This window comes from Erithacus rubecula (genome assembly GCF_903797595.1).
Source record: "Erithacus rubecula genome assembly, chromosome: 15".
Taxonomy (NCBI): Eukaryota; Metazoa; Chordata; class Aves; order Passeriformes; family Muscicapidae; genus Erithacus; species Erithacus rubecula.
In genome coordinates this window covers 11,271,400-11,296,639 of record NC_136667.1, presented here as the reverse complement: position 1 = coordinate 11,296,639, position 25,240 = coordinate 11,271,400, and the positions used below count along the sequence as shown (strand labels likewise).

Here is a 25,240-nt window from a genome sequence, read left to right as displayed (position 1 = left end):
GGCTGTGAGGAGGTCTTTGGGGTTGTGAGGGTGCTGTGGGGGCTTGTGAGGGTGCTGCGGAGGTATGAGAGAATCTTTGACGGCTTTGAGGGGGCTCTGAAGGCTGAGAAGATGTATGGGGTCCAAGAGGGCCAGTGAGGGAAAACCCTGACGTCGGACGTAATTCTCTGCACAGGAGTGACGGCACAACGCCCACCGCCCACCGCCCACCGCCCACCGCCGCACCCACACCCAACCCCAGCGCTTGCGCGTTGGCACGTTGTTTACTTCCTTCGGGGCGCGCGCTCCGCCCCCGCTCGCGCGCCCTCCCCGCCGGCCAATGGCAGCCGCCGCCAGCTCCGCGCACTAGGGGCGAGCCCCGCCCCGAAGGAACCGGGCGAACGCAAAGTCAGCCGGTAGTGCTCGTCAGCCGGGGCTTTGGGCTGATTAGCCAAACAGCCTGCCCATCTTCTCAAGGCCCCCCTTTCCTCTTTACTCTCGCCGCCGAATACACAGCCTTGCCTCCCTCGTCGGTGTGTGTGCGGCGCGGATTGGCTGTCGGACCGACCGCTCAACACTCCTGCCAATCACAATCGGCCCCGCCTCTTTCTCAGCACAGGAAACACCTCTGCAGGTCGCGGTCAGCCCGGGACGGCCACTGCCTCCCATTGGTTCGCTGCGCTGCCCGTCCGCCGTAGCCCCACCTGCCCGGACAGGGCGTAGCGAAACCTGCCCCTCCTCCCTGCTCCGCCCGCTGATTGGCTCGCTGGCGAAGGACTGCCGTTTCCTATTGGCTCGGCCACTGCCACTCTGGTGCGCGGCCCGGTCGGCTCGCCGTTGCCCCCTCGCCCCGCGCGCTGGGCGCTCCGCCCTCCAAGGTGTCACATGATGTTTTCGCCGCGCTGCTGCCGCCGCCGTTGCCGCCGCCTGTGAGTGCGAGTGGCCGGAGCGACTGGCGGAAGAGTGGACTCGGCCGGGGGCGCAGAAGGCAACGCCCGCTTCCCATGCACGGGGCATTGCTCCGGTGAGCGCGGATTCCCGCTGCCCGCTCTGTGCCCCGTCCCCGGCGGCACCGGACCCTGCGTGGCCCCTAAGATGGCGAGCGGGATGAATGGCCCGGGCGGCGGCGGCGGCGGCGGCGGCAGCAGCGAGGAAGAGCCGGGCGCCCAACACACGGGAGGCGGAGCCGCGCCCCAGCAGGAGCCCGGCGTGCTCGGCGCGGCGGCGGGCGAGGGGGAGCCGGCGGCGGGCGAGGGCGGACGCTGCCCGTCCCCTCAGCCGCACCACCTGCTGCTGCTGCTGCGGCGTTCCCCCAGCGCTTCGCTGTGCCCGGCGCCCGAGGCCATCCCCGCACCGGGCCGGGCCGTTCCCTCGGTGGGTCGCGGCGGGCAGCCCCCCTCGGCGGGCCGCGGCGCCGGCGAGGACGTGAGGAAGTGCGGGTACCTGCGGAAGCAGAAGCACGGGCACAAGCGTTACTTCGTCCTGCGGGCCGAGAGCCACCTGGCCCCCGCCCGGCTGGAGTACTATGACAGCGAGAAGAAGTTCAAGAGCAGCCTGCGGCCGGCGGGGGCCGGCGGGGCGGCTACGCTGTGCTGCCCCCCACCCAAGCGGGTCATCCCCCTGTACCAGTGCTTCACCGTGAGCCGCCGGGCCGACGCTAAGCACAAGCACATCATCGCCCTGTACACCAAGGATGAGTACTTCGCCATGCTGGCCGAGAATGAAGCCGAGCAGGAGGCCTGGTACGAGGCCATCAGCGAGCTCATGAATCAGAGCAAGAGGGGCTTTCTGGAGCAGGAGGACCATGCTGATCAGCAGGTGGATGAGGATGATGAGCACTACGGGGCCACCCTGAGGCCTGGCACCGTGTTCAAGGAGGTGTGGCAGGTCAATGTGAAGCCCAAAGGCTTGGGACAAACGAAGAACCTCACTGGAGTGTATAGGTTGTGCCTTTCCAGCAAGGCCATCCACCTTGTCAAGCTGAACTCGGAGGTGCCCTCTGTTCACTTGCAGCTTATGAACATTCGCCGCTGCGGACACTCAGAGAACTTCTTCTTTATTGAAGTGGGCAGGTCTGCCTCTATTGGACCTGGAGAACTCTGGATGCAAGTGGATGATTCTGTTGTTGCCCAAAATATGCATGAGACTTTTCTGGATACCATGAAAGCTCTAAAGGCCTTTGCAGAGTTCAGGCCCCGAAGCAAGAGCCAGTCTTCCGGTGGTGGCAGTGGTACGAATCCCATATCCTTCATCACCACCAGGAGGCACTTGGGCAACCTACCCCCCAGCCAGACAGGCTTGCAGAGAAGATCGAGAACTGAGAGTGTTGCTGGAGGGACTCCTCCTACCACCAAAAGCAACAACTCCTATCGTTTCAGAACATCCAGTGAAGGAGAAGGAACCATGACTAGACCTTTTAGGTCAGTGACGGGGAGCCTGATCCATCTGAATACTGCAAGGATGAATCTGGGCCGTCAAGAAGGGAGTGGAAGGTATGTGAGAGCTGCTTTCAGCTCATCTTACCACACCAGATCTGCTTCGCTGCCCGTTTCTCATTTTCCCTCCACCACAAGTCCCATCAGTGTCTCTTCCAGCAGTGGCCATGGTTCTGCTTCAGACATGCTGACCAGACCTTCTAGCTCATCTGTTTGTGGTTCCCCAAGTGATGGGGGATTCATCTCCTCTGATGAGTATGGCTCCAGCCCTGGAGATTTCAGGTACTTTCGGGTGAGGAGTAATACACCAGATTCGCTGGGAAACACACCACCTATCAGAGAGGAGAACTGTCTGAGTGAGTACATGTCCATGAATAAACATCAGGGAGACGATGGTTCAAGAGATGATTATATGGAAGCTGAAAAATGTTTCAGGAAAAGAGCTTACTCTCTAACAAAGCCAACTTCTGTAGCAGTGCAGCAGAAGACAACACAAACTACAACTTTGTTGGATGAAGATTCTGCAGGAAATCATGGACGATTACTTTATTCTGAAATACCAAAATTGAAAGATAACCGTGAATTGGAGTACAGTGACACTAACCTTGATTCCATGTGTAACCAAAGCAGGAGTAAAGCCAGGGATGATGGGTACATGCCAATGATGCCAGGAGTTGCATCTTCTCTATCCAGCACCAGTGATTATTTGCCAATGACTCCTAAAAGCATGTCTGTTCCAAAGCAGATTAACAATTCATGGTCACCATCTCAGGTTGATTCCCGAGGCTATATGATGATGTTTCCGAAGGGCAGCTCTTCACCTGTACGAAGTCCTTTAACTGGATTTGCTTCTAAAGGAAGTAATGAGAAGGTTGTAAACAACGAGTATATGGATATGTCACCTGGTAATTCAGTTCCAAAGCACCCCAGTGATTCAAATTATATTCATACCACGTCTGTTTCCAAAGGTTTTAGTTCATATTTTTCTTTGCCCCGAAGCTTTAAGGCATTATCAGGACAAAATGGTGACCACAGTGAATATGTTCCAATGTCTTCACCTGGAAAACTCTTGTATAGTGCACCAGAAAATGCAAAGGAGGTCAGCAGTGATACTCTGGCTAATGGCATCTCTAAATTGCCAATGTTGAAAGGTTCAGATGAAGGACTTCTGCAGAACAGGGCTACCAGGCCCACACGACTGCCCCTAGGTACAAGAGGGAGTAATACCATCCCTAGAATGTATGATCGTACAGTTCCACCTGAGCCAGCGAGTCCTGGTGAATACATAAATATTGATTTTAATGAAAAGGCGAGTAACACACCGTATTCCTTATCTGCAGAAGGATCTCCATCATCTCTAGGCTCAAGTAGTGACCATAGGCAGTCACCGCTCTCTGATTACATGAGTGTTGACTTGGATGTGCAGTCACCGAAAGCAGTGAAGGAGCTGTCGAACTCTCTTACAGATATTTCAGTTTATGCAAGTTCCAGTATTCCTAGAAACCAGCCAAATCCTGACTATTCCAGGCTTTCATTTGGTGCTGCTTGTGTTAGCACGGCAAGTAACAGGACTGATGACTACACCGAGATGACATTCAACATAGCAGCAACACCACCAAGGCCATTTGCCACTGAATCTGACAGTGCTGTAAAGATGGATAGCCCATCTTCCATCATTAATAGACTCTGCATTGTTGATAGATACGCTGGTAGCAGTAGCTTCTCTGTCCCTAGCTCTGATCCTCCTATAGGACCGAAAGTGATTCGAGCTGACCCTCAAGGCAGGAGGAGACACAGTTCTGAAACGTTCTCTTCTGCTGGGGCTGTGATGACCTCATCCACTTTCTTTACTGACAGTAGCAAAAGACACAGCTCTGCCTCATTTGACAACGTTTGGTTAAAACCGGATGAGAACATTGCTGATGGTCAGGAAAGCAAAATGTCCAGGGATACCTCAACTGGATTTCAGAACGGCTTAAATTACATTGCTCTGAATTTACGTGATGACCCTCTAAGCTGTGAGGCGAGTACTACAGCGCCAGCTTGCCATCTCCAAAATGGTACTTCGGGTTTGGACGGTGGAGCTTACGTAAGCATAGATTTCAGCAGATCAGATGGGCTGAAGTGTAACTCTGCGAGAAAAGGTTTGGAGCTTTAAAAGTACTTGCCTTTTGTGCTTGCTTAACCGTAGGAATTAGATTGTCTGCTTAGCGCTGTTTTCAGAGTTGGGTAAATGCTTTTTATAATCTCTGGTGTTATTCTAGTACAACCAGTTTTGTCATAGTGCAGCATCTGAACCACTGAACAGCAGTGAAAGGGGATGTGATCCTGAGCCTAAAGGATTTGTGTGCCTCTTCTAGGCAGTCAAAGGTGTTATCAAACTGTCATCTGCCTTTTTTAGTTTTTACTAATTTTGCTAGCATAAGCATTAATGGTGTGTCATGTTGTCAATTCTTGTCCTGAAGTTATGGTAGCTCTTGCCTTCACTTCTGTTTTGCTGTTTTTCCCTTCTTAGAGCTAGATGACTCTTCATTTTTTTCCCCAAACTGAAATTTTTGCAATTTTAAAGCTGAAAATGGCTAAATTTGGTTTAGACCTCAAAATTTGAGGCTTAAATATATTTCTTGTTTCTTCTTAATGTAGTTGAAATACATATTATAGCGGTTTTTTTATGTGCAAATCTCTCCAGATCTATTTAGTTGAATCTCACATAAACAGAACTCAGTTGTTTTCTCTTTAAAGATTTGGTGGCTCCTTTTTAGCTCTGGTCTCCACAGCATCCTTGTGTCCTCTGGAGAAGCCTGAGGACCTGGCTGACCAGTGTGGAGGGGGTCTCAGGCAGCTTATGGCCTTCACATTCACCACCTAGTGCTCAGCTGAGCTATAACCTTGCCCTGGGATCTGCCTTTTGTGTAGCAGCTGAGGAATGCCTGTGGCTGAGGAAGAGCAGGCTCTGAGCAGTGTCTTCCAGGTCAGAAACTTGGGAGGGGAGGCTTCTGCCTTTCAAATTGTCAAATGTGACCCAGCAGTAAGGTAATGCAGTTTGAAGTGTGCATAAAAATAAAGGTGTTGCAGGTGGGGAGAAAGTATGAGAAAGAGGGAGTACACTTCTGTTCATGTGATAAGCTCTCATGGTGGGAGCAAAGCCAGTAAGTAGGGGTGTTGTGTGTGTACCCCAGCTGAGTGGCAATGTGTGTGAGTGCTGTGCTGGAACTCTAAAAGAGTAATCATTGCTTTGGTGCCAGTGACCCACTGAACTCCTTAGAGTAATTCACTCTCCTGGTAGAAAACCGTTTCTGTTGGAAGTTGTTTCCCTCTCTTTGCAAATTACATATAGTCAGTAATTGTTGGATACTAAGAGGAAATATTTAATCCTGGTTAGACATTGATACTTGTCTATTCTGTCCACAGATAAAGCACTGAGGGGGCAGGCTGCTGCTGACTTCTATATTTTTAGTTACAGTTTTAAGCACTGGAAGGATTTTTTTTTTCTAGTTTTGCTGTAAAACTAAGTTTCTAAAGGTAGAAGGTGTTGCAGGTGTTAGTTAAAATTGTATAGGCTTTTCTAGTTAAAAGTATAAACTGACTCAGCTCACATGCTATTCAGAGTCAGGCAGCACTGCTTGGGGCTGCACAGAAATGTGTGGTTTGCCTTAGTGGTTGTTTTTCCTCTGCTTTGTTTTGTTGGTTGGGATCAAATTTAGAAGATGTTGAAAGTTGCTAGTCCAAGAAGTGCTTTCTTCCAAAGTAAGTCTTTCAGCACTTCAAAGATTTGTCTGCTAAATCTGCAGTCAGAAGGACACTGATTGCTGCAGCTGGTTTGTTTTTGGTTTTTTATGGGCTTTTTTTTTTTTTTTTTAAGCACCTCCAAAACCAGCAGAATTTTAAACTTGATCTTACTCCCCTTATGTAAAATCTGTGTTATAAAGTAAAATTTTTTAGAGAATTAAGATGCAAAAAGAACAACTATGTTTTCCTTTCAGGTGTATTGTAAATATTACATTGAAAAATACATTACAAGATATACTGTGTTTAGAAATTTTATTAATGATAAGCATTTTGCATACTATTGCTGCAGCAAAGTATCTGCAGCCCCATGCTTGGGGTTTTTCCCTTTTTTTTTACTACCTCCAGAGGAGTGAGAGGCATAACAGCTGCTGACTTTTCTTGGGAATTGAGGTTTTCTAGAAATGAAATGCATTAAAATGAGGCAAAACCAGCTCTCTCTGTGCAAAAAACATGGGCTTTGCCAGGAAATCAAGCATTTTTCTAGTCCTAATAAGAGGCACGAAATTCTACAAGATCTTAACAATTTTCTATAAAGGCATTGCAAAATATTTCTGGTATATAGTAGGAAAGTGGGTGGGGTGTGGACACTGGTTGCTTTGTAGGGGCTCATGAAGGGGTGAACAGATTTTGGAATAGTCCAGGCTAAAAACAACTTGCCAGACTTGAATGCAGTACTGTAAATTGGTGGTATCTGTTTCTGAGGAATTACTTAAAATTTTTGATTATAAAGGATAGTTGCTTACTTTCACATGTGAAATCAGGTCTCTGAGCTATAGCAAGCACAATTTTAGAAGTCTGTATTCTTTAAACATATTCTTTAAACATATACTTCTTATTGGTTTCTGTGGTACTAAAGCTTTTATTTTAGTATTTTGAAAGTTTTCTGTAATCCAGAGAAACATTTTCATATTCCATTAAGTAGTGGAAATGAAGCTTCATTCTTAAACGTCTTGCCTCCTGAAGAGGTGTAGTGGGCCTTTGGATAATTTATATTTTTAATACTTTTGGAGCCTCAGTGGAGCTGTGTGCTGTCTTTCTTATTGCATTTCACTTTTTCAGTCTCTCTGCCTGAAAAACTGCTCTGTGACTAAATCAATTCTTAAGGAAGATATTTAGCAGATGTATTTACTGTTTACTTCCTAGAAAGGAGCTATCCCATTTGTATTAGACTCTGTCAGGTAGAGAATTTCATTTCTTGTCCCTGAACCACAGTTTTATTGGAAGGAAAACACTTCCCAGCTTTGGATTGTTTGCTTTTTGTTGGCTTAAATGGCATATTGTGTTCTGTGACTCAGCTGTGTTCTCCAAACTGTCGAGGGTGGTGGAGTGATTTTCAATGCATCACTGCTCCCTCTTATAATTCCCAAACTACTTCTAGTTCAGGTTCACTGATGTGAATCAAACTTTTTTTTTCCCCATTCTCCATTCATGACATGCATGGGGGAGGGAGAGAGCACAAACTTAGAATGGTAACTAGGCCTGACTTGTTATTAAACTTTTTTGGGGCTTAGGCAAAGCTGAGCTCAGGTTTTATGTTGATATGATAAAAAGAATATAAGATCCTGATTTTCAGTGCTTGCAGTTTAAGGAGGTCATTAGCAAAACAATTTCATCATGAAATTGTTACACAATATTGAAGTAAGTGGTTTGCAGTTTTGATTACATGAATCTGAGTCATGACATTTTGTGCTAGGAGTACAGAACACTAAAGCTACTGCAAACAGGGTTTAGCTAATGTATACCTTGTTATTGGACCTTGTAGAAACTAAGCAGGATAATGAGAATGGGCAGTAATAAAATGCATAATGAGTCCTGTGTAATACAAGTTTCTTCAGTCTTAATTAGAAATATTATACCTGCAAAGATACCCTGGACTTGAAAAACAGTTGTTTAGTGTAAATGTGATGTTCAGTTTAATAGCAGCTTGGCTATTTTACACCCACTCTTCAATCTTATCTACTACTCTGTGATACTTACATGATACTCTAACACTAAGCTGAGATACTATTGAAGATGTTCTCTAAAGTGTAGGATTATAATATAATTGTTCCTCACTTTTTTAATCTCTCCTATGCTGGACTGGGTGAGAGTGCTGTGTACACTTTGGGAAGCTGAGAGGAAGGAAAACAACAACAGCTGTAAAGCAGAATTTATGTTCCTAATTGTCCAAATACTTTCAGGTAACTTCCATATTTCAAATGCAAAATCTTGAAGAATATAAGGAACAATATAAACTGAGAAATTCAGAAGCTGAAAGTTTTAGCTATTACTAATATAGTAAATTGCAGTTTATGGGATATGAAGCAAATAACCACTCCTTTTGGGTTTTTAAGTAGTGGTTTTAAAGTTTATTTTAAACTGAGGCTCTTCTGTATTGGCAGAATATTTAAGGCAGGAGCCCATTTAAAAATAATTTGAAGAACTCTGCTGCAGCAAATGCCGATGTGTATCCTACATCTCTGAAGTAGTGCTGGGATAATTTTTTAAAAAACCCAAAGAACTCAAACCACTTTAATCTTATTGCAACAGATGCTACTTGAATAACATTGGGTAATTTACAACTATGCTTAAAAATTCCCAGAGAATTTCTTCTGGAGTAGTATGTGAGCTGCTGAAGGCAGAAGAGATTTTTGCTGTGTGGTGGGAGTGAGTTAATTATGACGTATTTGGCCAAGAATCAGTTTGGTTTTACTTGTACTTTGGTGAGAAAGTTTGAGACAAGAATATTCCCCTGCCATTGAAAGAGAATGCTTACTTAAGAGTCAGTGTTGAAATACTTCTAGAAATCAGCTTTCCAGACTTTAAATCCATAGTTACAGCTAATGGTGACATTTGTCTTTTTAGAAGTCTAAAACCTTTTGCTTGTAGTTGTCTAGTAGGTGAAAGCATTGGCTGCAGGATGCAGGGTGGTCTAGGAATAATTCAGCATAGTTCAGAGTGCTTTTTTGGTAGTTTTTGGGTTTTTGTTTTTTATTTTAAAGTCTTTTGTTGAAATCTTAAATGCATTATTACCCTTTTACTCTTCCCTCTACAAGTTCCCATTTTCCCCTCCTCCCTTGATGCCTAAGGGCCCCTTGTTCCCCTGTTGCTGGGGTAGCAGGTTGGAGTTGCAGAGGTTGTATTCCACATGTGAGTACTGAGGTGGTTTGTCACTAGGTATTTCTTTGAGGGCTTTTTATGTCCAGAGGTATGTTAACAGTAGGTGGAGTTTGGGTTTGCTTTTTCTGTGTATGGTCTTTCTTAATGAAAGGATCTTTAATACATTTTCGTCATTTTGATTGGTTGGGGGAGGATTTATACCTTGAGGTTTTGGGTGGTGCTAAAAAGAACTTGTAATACTGTGTTGTAACTTGGTGTGTGTGTGCTCTGTTTGTGGATCTGTGGTGCTCCCAAAACCATACTGAATTCTGTTGATTGCACTGACAAGTTTGTTTTTCTGAGCTGAAGAAGGAAACAAACTGCACAGTTCTGCTTTAGGTACTGTTGTGATCAAATGTGGCATTCTTCAACTCAAAGGAAAATGGAGTGATAAAACTGGAAGGCAGCTGCGAGAGACTCAAGCTTTCTGGAGCCTGGGAACATAATGTTACTGCTGTTTTCTCTTAAAAATGGCCTATTATCTTAAAACACACTCTCAAATGGTGTGTCATGACTTGGCTAGAGAACTATTTGATGGTCCACCCTGAAAATTTACTGTTAAACTTTTTTTAATTTAGGTTCTGCATATTCACAACAATCCTATTGATCAAGTTGCACTATTGTCTTGCAGGTTTAGGCAGTGACAAGGGAAAAATGGAGACTTATGACTCTGTGAAGGTCACTCAAGCTTAGAGATGGGTTATGATTTACTTTAGAGGCAGAGCTGTGATCAGGAAGGAATTTCTTACATACTTGAGCACAGTGAGAAGACAAAGGTAAATGAGCCTGACTCATCAAAGGCATTTCAGAGGTGTTGCTGAGTATCTTATCTAAACGATCTTAAACATATATAGTATTTGGATTTGTGGAGATTTTGCTTCAGGTGTAGCATTACCCCAGTAGCAACAGTGTTAGTAGACTTAGCAAGAATCTTCAAGTCATGAACTGTATCTTAAGGACCAGAAGTTGCTTATTTCCAAACACTATTTTTCTGTTGATTTAGATCTGTGGTTGGATGGAAACCATTGAGACTGCACCTGTGTGTGTATATACATGTATTTTGTCTGTCAGTGATTTGTGAGTTAAGTGTGAGGTCTAATCTTTTTTATTTTCTTCCAAGAGAGATTTTTGAAAGAAGTGGCTTATATTGACATTACTATAGGTGAGATTTGGCTGTAGTTCCAAGGTAAAGATACGACTTAATGTGACTCAAGAAAGTTGAAAACTTTAATAAATTACTGCTGGAGGTAAATAGGGGTTGAATTCATTCCATAGCATATGTATGTTATGAACTTCTGTACATACCAAACGGAATTATTATTTAAGGCATGAAATAGATAAGAATAGTACTTCCTTTTATGCTAGGGTATGAAAGACTGATAAATATGCTGCCTACTTGGACGAAAATTTCCTTTTTTAGTAGAACAGAATTTGGTTGAAAGACTTGAGAATATCAAAATGCTTTTTTTTTCCCCTTCTGAAAATTGTAGAAAGTAATATCAAAAGGCTGCAAAAAACCCTATTAGAATTGGTTTCTGAATTTATTGAGGCACTGTTGAGGGGTACTCTCTTTCCACAGGGAATAGTGTGATTCTGTTCCTGTACTCATGCAGATCTAGCTTTATTGTTTTTTGCTTTACTGTTTATGGTTTTTGCTGACCAGATGAATGTCCCATGTAACTTTTTTTCCTGCTGGATAGCCTGAGCCTGAATTACTTCTTGGGAACTTGTACTCCTTCTTACCCAGATCGCTAGGCTAGCAGAAAGTTCTTAGTGATAATAAAGCAGATGTTGCATAATTGATACATATTGATTGCAAACTAGCCCAAGAGCTTTTCTTGTGATCTGTGGGTACATCATTTGTATGAAACGTGTTTAAGTTATTGACAAGCACTGGCGTTTCTGTTTCCTGTATAGAATTCTTCTGAATCTTAAGTTAATCTGTTAGAACAATTTGTAAGCTCTTTGCTTTTCCAGTAGTACAATTGCTCCTTAACGACATTTGTTCTTTGTTGTGTGAAATGCTTTGGGATGCCCTTTTTGTCTATATTTCACCGTGTGGTATGTTTTTTGGAGTGGGAGGGATTTGAATGTAAGTGTTTTTAGAAAAAAGGTGTTTTTAAATTGTAGATTGTGGTGAACAGTAAATCAGTTAGAAATGAGCTGAAAAAATTAACAGATTGGATCTTGAGGTCATTCAGACATTATTATGACAGTCTTTTAATGAAAGCATGTAGCTTCAGACAGGATCTCTCCAGACATGATCTCTACTTGTTGTGGAACCTGAACAGGTAGACAGGATGGAGGTCCCTGTATAGTGCCACAAATGTTAATGTGTTGGTCCCTCTCCTAAGGAGCTTACAATTTAGAGATGAAACTAAAGAGATGGATGAAACCTAATGTGCTGGGGTGGAGAGTAAGATAGAGATCAAAGCTGCTGCCATTGGCAGAGTCAAGATAAGAGCCTGGAAGAGATAAAAGGCTGCTGAGAGTGGTTGTAGGGCAGGATGCTGGTAAAGGCTTGGGAGGATATGTGCATGGCAGGGAGCAAGGGAAGGTAGTGAGCTATAAATACAGTGGTCGTGATGGTTTAAATGGCTTGAAAAGGATGAGGTAAATGTCAGAACACAGGCCAGGATATTAATCTTGGTAAGAGGAATGTGGGCCAACATGTATCTCTTGAGTTAGGATCATGTCCCAGTGTTTACTTCTCTCTTTTAGATGTGGAATGTGATTTTTTTTTTTCCCAGTTTTTATTTCTTTTTCCTTTCTGTCAGTTAATTTTCCTGCAGACAGGTGACTGGTAGATTTGGTGTGAGCAGATGTGCAGAAATGCATAGCAAAACACTGGATCACCCTGTGTAGCATCCCTTGGCACTTAATGTTGTGTGGACTGGGGCCTCTGTTCTTGGTGAGACTGCTCCAGAAGCAGCAGAGCTGGTGGGACTGCCTTGGTGTTACTGTTGGTTCATTCTTGGGGTTTTTTCAGGTGGTATCTCTGAGTTTCAGGCAGTCTTCTAGCATTGGAGAGAAGGCACGGTGGGACTTGGAAGATCATCACTTGTAGTATTCATAACCAATACTTGAGAGCATTTGGAGCCCATCTCTAGGTGGGGAGGTCTGCACAGGACCTGCTCATTGCTGCTGCAGTCCTGTCAGCTTCAGGAATGACACTTGTGGAGGCTGGAGTGCAGCACGATCACTTTCACAAGAGAAAGTTACTTTATTTTTGTGTCTGTAGATCGGGTTGAACAGATGCTGCAGTGGTTTTGGGTAAATCTGGAAGTGGTGGCAACTTTGAGGCTTGATTCACTGTTGAGGGTATGAGTGATTGAAATATTAATGTTGACATGTTCCACAAGGTAGACACTAAACAAGGCTTAGACACTGTTGATTAAATGTTGGTTGTATTTAGAGCCAGTTTCACTCTGTCCTTGTGAGCTCCCAAACTGCTCCTGGAAGCTGAAGGTGCAGTCCTTGGCTCTTGGACATGTCCTGGGGTTTGAGATGATGTTGCTTCACACATGCAGTTCAATATGAACCTTTCTTTCCTCTGCTGTGGGAGCCAGGGTTTGAGGTGTCCTGATACTAATGGAGAATTAATAATGTAATAGTTAGGAAATGTGAAAAACTGATGCATGCCACTGCTGTTTGTGATAGCAGAGAGTGGCTGATAGCAAAGATATATTTATTTTTCTGTGCAGACACACATGAGCCTGCACAGGTGTGTAACTATGTGGGTATGTGCAACTGTGTGGGTATGTGCCTGTGTAGTAGCCTTCTGCCTTAGACACTAATTTTTGGCACTATAGATGTGAAAGAAAAAGGTAGTGCTGAATGCTTGCAGGTGTTGATGTCTAAAGTGGTTGAGAAGAGGGAAGGGATGAATTATAACAGGTGAAATTTCATGTAGACAGGAAATTTTGGGAAAGGTGGTTTGAAAGTTTGGGGAGCTGTTTCATTAGTCGTGAGTGATACTGCCCTTTCTCTTGGTTGTGTTCCTAAGAATAGTTTGGTTCAAGCCCCAGACCTGTGCCTGCAAGCAGGCAATACCCAGCAGAGAAAGAGCAGGGCAGGTGTGTATACTTCCCACAAACATACATCCAAGCCTCTGATTTTCTTTTTTTTTTTCCAGCTTCAGGGATTTCTTAAGCCTGATGTATTTTGTCTGTTTTATAATTCTTCATTTCTCTTTAATCCAAGTACTTTTCTGTTTGATCCTGTGTAAACTCCTTGTGTGCTCAGCAGCCTCCAATCCGTCAGGACATGCTGTGTGCAAGACCTCTGTCCATTTTGGACCCTGCTTTTTACCATCTTGTTTGGCAGCCTCTGGTTTGTGTAGTGGAAGAGATAAGAAATCTTATCTGTTTTCTCCAGGCCTCTTAGGATTGTGCAGATGCTGTGTCCTCCTCTGCCCTATGCTTGTCCAGTGTGTTGTACCACATGTAGTGTGGACCTATGGTATAATCTGGGCTTTTAAAGTTTCCTGTTATGTCCCAATACTTCTCTGCAGGCTGAAGCGTTCTTGTTACCAGTCTGTTCCTCACTGGGAAGCTGTGTCACACCTTGCAGGAGTTTTTCTGCTCTACTGAAGCTTCCCAAATACTTCAAGTCCTTTCTGGATGCAGAGAGCAGGGCTGTGCATGCAGAGCTGTTTGCAGTGGCTTTTCCTTTCTTACTTGTTTCCAAACAAGTATATAATGCCCACATTGCAGCAAGAGCACAGACAGTAAATATTTCTCCCTCTCGGCAGGGAGGACTCCTGACCTTTGGCATGGTGGCAGAGGGGATTGCAGCAGGTGGTACTCTCAGAAACCACACAAACAACTTTGTATTTTTTGGCTAAAATTTACCCATGTTTTCAGTGGTTCGGGTCAGGTGCAGTAACTCACACTTGCTGTGAGAATGCTTTTTCAAAAGCAGAACCTTTTTTTTCCTTCCTCTGCAACATGAAAATCTGAAGTTTTGAACTATATATTTTGAGGTAGAAAATAATTAATTTTTCGTGTATATTGTCCTAGAAATTTTGTTTAAAACCTACAAACAAACAAACTCAGAAAAACCTCCAACAACATCTTGTCAAGCTGTCTAATGCAATTTGAGTTGGTATTAGACCTCTGTGAAAACTGCAGGCAAGTTTACTAATTCTAGGAATAGTATCAGTAAAGAGATGACATTAGGGACATATGGCCTTCCTAGAAACAACTCTGCTGTTTATACAAACAGGAAAAAAAACCCCACTGTTGTGAGAGATAAGGCATTTCTGCAAAGTGAGTGTAAGTTATCTGAAAGCATGGGATAGGTTTTTAGCTCCTGAAATTGCTGAGCACTAATAATAAAACCATGTTTTGAATGAACAATTGTGCATAAAGTTTATTTGTAAAAGTAACTTTGCCTTCTAAATTTTAGAAATGCAGCTTGAAGAGAAGTCTGATTCACTGGGATATTGTTACCAGTTGCTGTGTTTAAATAGTTTATTCAGTGAAAAGTGGGTCATGCAACAGGTTGATTTTTTTTTTTTTTAAACAAATTTTGCCTTTTTTTTTTTTGCTTCTGAAAAGGCAGTAAAATTATAGATTCAGCATATATTAATTACCTGATTTTGCACATCATTAGACTCTTGGCTGAAGAAAGTACGTGGAGTATGTGCTTGGTCAGCAGGTAGTGGAACTCCATGGCAGATCAGGATGTCTCTGTGTCAAGGCCTTGTTTGGGTCACTGTAGCTGCAGAATGTGAGGGGTGCAGCAAGTGTATCAGCTTTTGATTTGTATTGGAAGACTTGGTGTCTGCCAAGTGCAAATTAAGAAGAAAATCAGCTTTTCTCAAGTAACACTGCTTGCCTCTAACAATGTCTAAAGCTATACCATTAAAATAAGAGTTCCAAGAAATAGGACAGTGGCATGGGGTAGTAACTGCGTATTTGGTAAGATTTAGAGCAAAAGAAAAATTTTCATGAATTTGTGAGGAATATATTTGGGTGAATGTTCCCTCCCTGGCCTGCCTGCCATGGGGTAGAACTCACTGCTGTGCTCCTACCCCAGCCTGGCTGCTGAACAGAATGCATTTGGATGCCACACTGTGTCCTGAGGTTGTGCTTTCCTGAACAACAGGAATATTGTGTGGCTGTGTGCACAAAAAGTCTAGGGCTGCTCTGCTGCTTTTGGTCTGTGTAAATCAGATTAATTCTGATTTCCCCCTAACCTGAAGTTCAAGGAATGGAGAACTTCAGCAGTGTTCTCCAGAAAGCATTAAGCTGTCTTAGTCTTTGACATAGAAATTTCAATAATTTAATTATCTTAAATTAATATCTTCTATAAGCAAATCTTTTATCCTTTTAAGAACTAATTGCAGAATTATGTCAGTAAAAGTCTTCCCTGTAAAAACAGGTATTATTTAAGATGGATTTCTTTGAGAGAATTAGGATATGTCTACTGTGTTCTCAGAGCCTCTCAGTATGTTTCAAAGTGTTCTAACTTGTATGGCCTTGACAAGATGCAGGAAATGAAGTACAAATTTGGTATATTCTCATCTTGTCCATTTTCAAGTGGAACACACTGAGTTTGCATCTAATGAATTACAACTGTTTTATCTCTGCCCCTAATTTTTATAAAACTGTGATTTTTGCATAGAAAATTTTCAGAGTGCTTTCTCAGTGTGTTCCTTAATTTTAAATAAAACATTTTTGAGCAATGGCATACTCCCATCCCATTTTAAATATCTGCCACTTAATTTCTCTTCTGCCTTGTGATTTTTTTTCCTCTAATTGTTCCTCAGGAAAATTCAGAAAAGTGCATGTAGCTTTCTAATCTCATCTCATCTTCAACTGATGAATTGAAATGGAATTGTGTAATGAAGAGAATGTTGCTTTTTCCAAACTCTGCTTATACATTTTGTGAGATGAACTTTGAAAATGTTTGGATGCTTTCTAGACTAGTTTTCAATATTAAACATTGATAAGAAGTTGAATTTGTACTGTCAGTAGTCTGAAGCAGCAGAGCTCAATTTTGAATAAAGGCTGAAACTTTTGTGCAAAATCTGTTAATAGAGCTGAACTTTGGATAGGAAAAGCCTGGTGTAGGGTTCAATGCAATGGAAACTACTTTGAATATCTCGAAAGGTTTTTTGCAGAGTTGTTTGTTTGTTTGGGTTTTTTTTTTTAGACTGAGTAGATTTTCTTGGAAGAACTTGTGACAGTCCAGGAACAGAACAGCTGTGTGTTTATACTGCAAACAAAAGTTCTGTCTGATCTGGCCACTGTGTTTTGTTGGGGCATTTTAGTTTGAGAACTTCAGGGCAATGCTGGGTTACTCAGTGAGAATTGTACCTTTTGTCTCTGCTAGTTCACATCTCATAATTTGCTTACCTTAAAGAAGTTTCTTCTTCCCTTTTTCTGACAGTTTACTGTTCAGTCAGTGCTGAGTTAAATCCATTCATATGGGATCTGGTATGGAGTGTTAACCTGGTTTTTATTGTTGATCAGCAATTCTCATATTTGTACTATTAACACAGGAAATTGATGTCCGAGGAATTCTACATTTTGAGACTGAAATAAGATTTTTCAGCTTCACAAAAGCACTGCTGTTTTCTTCAAGCACTGCATGGTCTTGTTAGGTTTCCTTCACTAACTGATTAATGAAAAAATTGAAGCAGTTCAGGTATGGGAGAGAAGAATTGCTCAGGAGCTCAATGTGCAAGTCCTTTTGCAACCTCTCAAAATAAAGCCACATCCCTTCTAAAGGATCCTCTGGTAAGGGCCACAGAGGTGGGAATCTAGTGTCAGCAGCACAACACAGTGGCCTTGTTCTCACATTAAACCCATTTTACACCTCTTTTGATGAACAACTTCTCTTGTGGTGTAGGAGCCTCCTGATAAACCACCTGGTGCCCAGGTGACTCCAAGGTCCTGCTGGCCCCTGTGGGCAGTGGGAGCAGTGACTTGTGAGACTCCAGCACAGCTCTGGGGGATGTGGGGGGAAGCTCCAGCAGCTCTGTGGTTTAGGAATTGTGTCAGAGATTGTCTGACTGCACAGCTGGCTTGGGCTGGGCTGCAGAACCCACTTGCCCCTGGGTGCAGACTCCTTTGGTGGTGACAGGGGATTTCTGGATGTTCATGCTGGGTGACTGCAGACCTTTGGCTGCAGCATGAATGGGCTCCTGAGGGTGGCCCTTGGGAATGGTGGTGACTGCAGAACCTTGTGGGAGGGGTCTTGCAAGACTTGGATCTCTTAGATTTCAGATGAAATATTTTTCTTTCGTGTGGTCAAGTTTTACAAGTTGCTATTAGCTTTTTTTTTTTTCCTGAGACTGATATACGTGTCCATATATACACACATGTGCACATATACACATACATGCACATAGACATGTGCATATATATATATATATATATATATATATATGTATATGATGCTTTTAGAACAAAAAAGTCCTGATGACTCAGGACACCAGACAGCTGTACTGTTCCAACTGCAATATTGCAGTTCCCAACTTTAATAAGGGGATTACAGAAGTGGTGACAACCAATAGCTCTGTGCATGAAAGACTCAGGGCTTTATGAGACTGACATCAGCTTGTAGGTGATGTTTATGTGAAACTTGCTTATGTTTATTTACAGTTCCCACAATTCTGTTTTACCTTAAAAATGAAGGAGAAGTGTAGTGTATAATCATGGGGGCAGGAAATTAATGAGCACTTGTTCAGGATGTGCAGAGTTTTGGGAAGGGGAGATGCTGCAGGGAGGTCCCACTCTTTCTTCTGGTTTCTGATAAATTAATCTTTGCTGTTTGGGGCTCTACCCAGAGTTATCTGATGCTCTTGCTTTAGAATAGGTTGTCATGCTGCTGCCTGAGTACAGCTGCTTCAGAGAATTAAACTTAGAACTTAAGCAGGCTTGGGGTTTTTTTTGCTCTTAAGCCCTTCCTTTTCCCCTCCACATATCTTAAATGTAATTTGGCAATAGTTTATGAAAAAATTCAAAACATTTTATGTGTAAATACTGAGTTCTGCCATATGGGATTGTCTGATTCAAGCAGCTGGGCCTTTGCTCTTCAAAACATTTTGGGGATGTGTTTGGAGAGTTTAGAATAACTTGTCAAACAGGTGTCACACAAGGTGTGCCTTGTGTGTAAGGTGTGGAGGAAAAATGTCCCAACAAAGGCAGAGACAGTTTTTGAAGTTCCTTTTATGTGAGCTTACAGGTCCACAGCAAGAAAAAGGTGGGGGGATGCTGGTAAAGTTAATTTTTATTGAGTATAAGTTTAATCAAGAAGCTTTAACTGTTTTAATGTTTGACTTGCATGCATCACTGAGGTGTGGTTCATTGCAAGCTGTGGTGCATATTTTCATCTTGTGGTTTTGCAACAAAACAATGTTTTTGTAAAGAGGAAAAATATTTCAGAAATAATAGTTTCAGTGGACTTTTGTGAAAACAAGGCCATTGCTGACCACAACACACTCTGTGTGTACCCAGCAGTAGTTTTTTGTAGTAATCTTATGATGTCTATGTCTATATGTTTTGTATATATCTCTATGTGTTATGAAATAACACAGATAGAGATTCTCAAGTTGTGGGTATATTTTGGATGTTTCTTTAATTGAGGAAAACTAAGTTATTGGATTTTTGAAATTACTGAAATATTTGAAAAATGAAACACAGCAACCTGGACTTTGGTGAGGCCTGTCTAGGGATAAAAGGAAGTTTCTCCTGAAGTGGAAGGGGCCCCTCTGCACTTCCATGCTGCTGCCAGCCCTGCCGTGCCTTTGCCTGTCTGCCATGGGCAGCCTTTGCTGAGTGTTGGGATGGAGCACTCAGCTCAGCTGAACTTTAGTCTTTTTTCTATTTTTTTTCTTTCTTAATTCTTTTGAAGGGACAGTACTTTCAGCTGGGCAGAAATACAAAGTTCATTAGTGGAGTTTGTGTGTGCATACCTCATAATTGTTTGTAAGGAAACATACAGGTTTGCATTATTACACATAATGCTTATTCTTTACATCTTTTCTTTTGCATATCCCTGGAGTAGAGGCAAGCAAGAGCTATGAGATCTTCAGCAGTGAGATGTAACTGATTGCTTTGTGACCCACCAGAAGAGCATGGGCAGGATTAAGCACCAAAACCCCTTCCTCTGTTCCAGGGGCCTGTGCTGCTATTGCTGTGCTGTAATGAAGTGTTCTCATATTGTGGCCCAGGTAGTTCCCAGAACAGGGAGAGAGCTGGTATTGTGTTGCTTTGAGGGAAAAGGTAGCTGAAATTTTTGTATCTGTTGTGTACTGAAGACCAAACCTCTTGCACTCATTGCTTCTCAGTGCTGTTCCCTTCTTTACTGTGCTGCAAGGAAAAATCTTGCAGGTATGTACCTCAAACCTTGGAGGGAAGGTGAGCAAAGTATACCTGCCTGCAGGGGACAATGCCCTCAGTCTTGGCTGAGAGGACAAAAATGGTGGAAGAGGACAGTCTGTCTCAGCTGGGAGACAGTGTGATTTAGTGTGGGTGGACTTGCAGTAGCCCTCCAGACTGAAAATTACTGTTCATGTTGACTCAGCTGGGAGCAGAAGGGATTTTGTAGAGAGCTGGAAAGTGACTTTTTATATGTTCCTCATTTGTGTGCATGCATTTGCAGAAAGCATTTGCATGCCCTTCATCACTTTTTCTTCCATGTCAGGAAACTCCTGAGTTGTTTTCACCTTGGCATGTGTGTGGTTAATTGCAGGATTGATACTGTGCTTTGAGGGCAGACTCCCTCCTGTTTTCATTTCTGCCCTGTCTCCCATCTGTGTCTTCCTGCAATACAAGAGTATATTTTTTGCCTCTTATTCTAGCAAGCACTTGGACTTCTGCCTTTTCCAGTTTGAAGCCCCTGGAGAAGGCTATAGTTGTGTGCTTTTGTACTTGGGTGTTGCCTTGAGTGAGGGATGAGTGTACTCCAAGGTGTTTCTAATTATAAATAGAGCTTTTTCCTGAAAAGCTGAAGACAGCATGTAACTGTCATGACTTGCAGAGAGTGTTGGTGTTGCAGCTCTGCCCTGCTGTGAGTGGGAGTGTGGCCACAGGCTCTCTCCACTGCACAGCTCAGCAGGTGGGGACAGTGGAGTGGGCAGCTCTGAGCCTTGGTCTGTCCCCAGCATGGGCTGGCTGCTGCCCCAGTTCCTGTCCCATGGATAGTTGTCACTCTGGCTGCAGTGGCTTTTCTGTGCTTGCTTCAGACTCCATCATTCCCTTAGGATCTCTGAAGGGTTGTCCCCTCCCTCTGAGAGGGAGCAGTATTTTGCAGTCAGCAGCTCTCATTCCTGCAGTGGATAAGCTCCGTGTGTTCTCCTCCATAGAAAACATTTTTTTTCTTGCATCTGAAATGTCACTGACTTATTTTCTCCCCCTCCTTTCTAGACTGATTGCATTGCCATGGAAACCATTGTTGGAAGAGAAGACTTTCTGCTGGTAACTCCAGAAACTGTGTGGTGCTTTTGGAAGCAAAGCTCAACTCCAGCCGGCTACTTTCATTTCCACCAGCACGGACATAGACACACATCATTTTAATTTTTTTTTTCATAGACATTGGCTCTCTACAAATGAATTAATTTGAATTGACATTTTTTCATAGCTGAGCTTTGGTGATGGAATTTGGTCTTTCATGTCCTATCTATTGGGAGGCAGTGTGAATGCTAATAGGAGATCCCTGTATGTCCCTTTCTTCTTTCTGCCTCTCTTGTTAATTTAAAAAAAAAATATCCTATTCTGAGAAGTCAAAGCTGGTTTCTGATTGTCTGTTGAACATGGGTTTTACTTCTCTGGTACGTTTACAAGTGGTTATCTTAAAACATGTATTGCTTAGAAATACTTTGGCAGTTCAAGATTTTTCCAGGTGACTGGGCAGAAGGAGGGAGGGAGAGGTGCACATTAGCTTGAGGGGTGAACCCGTGGAACTGGATGGGTCTGAGGAAAAGAGGCCTCTTCTGCCTTTTTTTCTTTTTCTTTTTTTTTTTTTTCTTTTTTTTTTGAAAGTTTTGCTTTTATGGTACAGGAGGTATTTCTTGAGCATAGGCTAGAGGCTTTTAAATCAAGTGTTTGTCAGAGCTTAAACAATTTTTTTTGCTCAGAATTTTGGTATGTACAAAGTAGGATTAATGGGCTGGTTGTCTTGTAGATTGTTTTTGTTCTTGTTTATAAATATTAATTGTGTAAAATGAGGCTCTTGTTCATGGATTCAAATGGAGAACTGCAGAGTCATATCCAATGTTTGTGACTTCTGCATTAGACTTGTCAGCTGTAGCTTTTTAAAGGGAAACCACCCTAATTGATCTTACTTTCAACCAAAGTCCCATTTTTAATCTGGGACTATTTTTGTTCTTTCTTTCTGGCATAATGGGGAAAAAAAGTAAAATTAAAATGTTGGTTCATTAATTTTCTTTATCCCACTGACAGAAATGTGAACAATGACTATTTGACATTTTAAAAATAAGCCCTGATTTTTCTACAATTTAAGTGCTTCACTCTTGTACTGAATTTTTTTTGGTTGAAATGAGTTTAGCTTTTTAACACTGCTATGAACTTAAAAGAGCATGACACTAGTCATAGGTACATGCAATGGATTATAAAAGGCACTGATGATTGCTAAAGGGTTTTAAAGTGGTACACAAATCCTCATGCTGTACTGCACCACACAGCTGGGAATCCTCCACATGTATATTGTACAACGGATGTGCCAGGCTGCCTCACCTCCAACAACCTTTAGATTGCTGGTACAGTTTGTGTAACTAATTAGACACTGTGAGCTTGGATTGTTCAGTGATGTGTACTCAGATCTATTTCTGAGTAGTAATGAAATGTACATGTCACTAAAATAAGAGGTGATTGTTTTGGGGTTTTTTTAGGGAACATGGTACCAGTCAGCTTACACAATGTCTAGTGATGGGGAAAACTGTTGCTACAGGGTTTAAAAGCACAGACCTGTTTTTGATTCTGGAAGAGAAGTTTCAGTTGGTACAATTACTTGCTGCTAAACGTACAAGAATTAAAAACACAACCACTCTTACAGACCATAATACTGTCTTGCCATATAGCTGTTGGTTGGTCTCATAAATGAATAATGCAATACATAGACAGCTTTTTATAAAGCTTTACATCTTTTCTAAGAAATCAAAATTTGGATTAAGATAGTTCTAAACATTTAATGTGAAAGGAAAAGGTTGTTTTGAAGAAATTTGTTACATATTTCATATTAGATTCCCTGAGGCTGCCATTGTACAATATACAGCACTGATTTAATACATGCTGAATTAATAAGTAAATGGGTAACCTCAAGTATAGTGGTACAAATACTAATAGGTACGGCATAATAAATATGCAATCTTTTGAATCTCTTAGTTTACAGCAACTAATTTATTCAGTATTGTGCTGGAAGAACATTTTCAGATGATGTAAAACATATCACTCTATATACTACCTTCCAGCTACCCGTTTATGCTGCTGTATAATATGAAAATACCAATGATAGAACAATGTTTGTCCTGTAAATTTAATTTGATATTGGACAGTTATTGTCTGTACAAACGAAAACATATATGGTTGAAACTGTTCATTATATTTGCTATTTCTGCTCCACAGATCTGTTTTAAAGTTGGGCTGATTGATCTGGCTTTGTCTTCCATTGTAAATATTGTTCTGTTGTTTTCTTTGTAAAACACATCATGTTTGCGGTTTTGGGAGACTGGCTTGAAGCTCTGTATAGTGTTTATATTTATCTGACTTGGCTTTCCATAGAGCTACTTGCAGTAAATATGTGTTCATGTAGCTCCATGTCTGGGTTTTATTTCTAAACAAACTTTTCAGTTTTTTCCATCAGACCTCCGGCTGCAGCTGCTGCTTCTGAAAGTGATTTTGTCACCCTGTAGCCCTGAAGATTTGGAGAAGTTTTAGCACTGTTTCAGGGTAGTGATTCCCCATCTCTCCAGTTTTCTTTGCCTTTCCACTTAGTTTAGAAGGTAACATACAGAAAAACACCCAGAGGTTTTCTTTGCCATGGATTCATAGTGCCTGTAAACAATTGAGCTTGGGAATGGGGAAAAAAAAACCATACGTTTTCTGCTCTAAATGTAGAAGACATGAACAAAAAATTGCCACAAACTTTGTCCATGACTGGATATGGAAGTCTTGTGATCAAACAGTGCTACTCCTGGAAGAAATTCTCAGCAGTGTGTTACCAGATAGTGACCTGACTTCAGGGTCTGAGGGAACCAAGTGGGTTTTGGCTTTGTATCTTTTTGCAGTGACACTTTCATTTTAAAGATATGGTAAATAGGTCTCAGTATGTGAAAGCCACCTGTAAAAACAACTGAAGTCAGAAAATACCAACAAAAGGTAGTGCTTACTTTATCCTTACTGACATTGAAGGATATAGCAAATATTTTTTAAGAGGCTTTTACCCATAGATGGGAATGTATATGATCTCCATAAATGTGGGTGGTAACTGTGATATGTTGGATGAGTCCTTTTTATTAAAATTACCTGAATTAATTCTTACCCTGTTACTCAGAATAGTACATTGAAACAACTCCCTGGAAAGGTCAAGTTTGCTGTAAGGATAGGGTTTTCCTCAAATCAACTAGCCCCTTTCTAAGTCCATTTGCATAGTTTGTGGCCTGTACTGGGAGGGAAAAGAGAATAGGGCTGCTCAACCACAGCATAAACAGCCCTACCAGCAGTACAGACAAACAGTGACAATTGTCCAAACTCTGTCCACTTTTGTGACAGTGTCACAGTAAGTACTGCAAACTACCTCTGATTGGATTTGAAATAGGTCAAGTGCTGGAGGACTGTGGTGTTTTTTATGTGAATGGAACACAGTTTTACTCTTTTTCAAGCCCCTTTGGGTGCCAAAGCCCTCTTGCATCTGGAGGATGGTGAAAGCTCTCAGCTGAAGCCAAAAGGAAAGTTAAACAGCTTGGTGGACACTGAAGCTGCTGTTGGCAGAGCAGCCTCTGCCCCCATCCTGTGCTACACACAAGGGACAGAGACCCCTTTGTAGGGACAGCAGGTGTTTGGTACTGACCAGTTACTGTCACCTCCTGTCCTCAGGCAGTGCTCACCTGTCTGCTGCAAAGGGGTAGAGGTCATAATCTTTCTTTCCAAAGCTTAGGAGTTCTAGATATTTACCCTACATTTTAAATGTAGAATACTTAATGCTCCCCTGAGATAATCACTGCCCTTGTCTCCCATTAGCAAGTGTTGTGCCTTTTTCACTAGACTAACCTGGAAAGACTAAATTATTCCAGTCTCTTGTGCAGTTTTCAGATTGTGCTTCTAGTCAAAGCAGACATGGAAGTAGCAGTGGAAGTAGCAGAAGTATTGTGTGCCCAGCTGTGCTGCATTATCTGAAGCAGCACGGTGCTGAACCTGGCACAACAGCCCTCCAGGTGTCCCAAGGATGGCACAGCAGCACAGTTCAGGCAGCAAGCTGACTACACAAGTACTGTAGCTGGGTATCAAAGCATATAGAAAATATTTGAAGAACATCAGAGTTTAGAACTTGAGTATTCGTTGCTTGCAAAATCAGTATGTTGTTTTTTTCAAGTTGCAGAACTACTTTTTAAGACAGATCCTTCCTGCACCCTTTGTTGGAAATGGTCACTAGAGAGCAATTGACTTACACAGCAGAGGACAAAATGCTGCAGACTTCAGGGCTTCACAACATTTGTGTGTGACATCTAGTTCAGGGTACAGAAGTGCTGCTGCACTACACCGTGCCTATTTCAGTTAGAGGTTGTCCTTGGGCTGCAGGAATGTTAAAAAAGTTAAAACCCCACCTTAGTAGTGAATATGATGTTGAAGGAAGCTTTTTCTTCTTTGTAATAGGCTTTCTAGAGGGATTGAAAAGTCTGTCTTAAGCAGAACTTTTTCTTTTTTAAC

The 25,240-nt window shown here is 42.3% G+C and overlaps 1 protein-coding gene across 1 annotated transcript; it reads left to right on the top strand.

Moving 5' to 3' along the window:
* Positions 1 to 928: 928 nt before the first annotated feature.
* On the top strand, positions 929 to 23,125 carry IRS4 (insulin receptor substrate 4). Its single transcript, XM_079318566.1, has 2 exons — positions 929 to 4,558; positions 20,723 to 23,125. The coding sequence occupies exons 1-2, from the start codon at positions 1,075 to 1,077 to the stop codon at positions 20,725 to 20,727; spliced, it is 3,489 nt and encodes a 1,162-aa protein (XP_079174692.1). The 5' UTR covers positions 929 to 1,074; the 3' UTR covers positions 20,728 to 23,125.
* Positions 23,126 to 25,240: the final 2,115 nt, after the last annotated feature.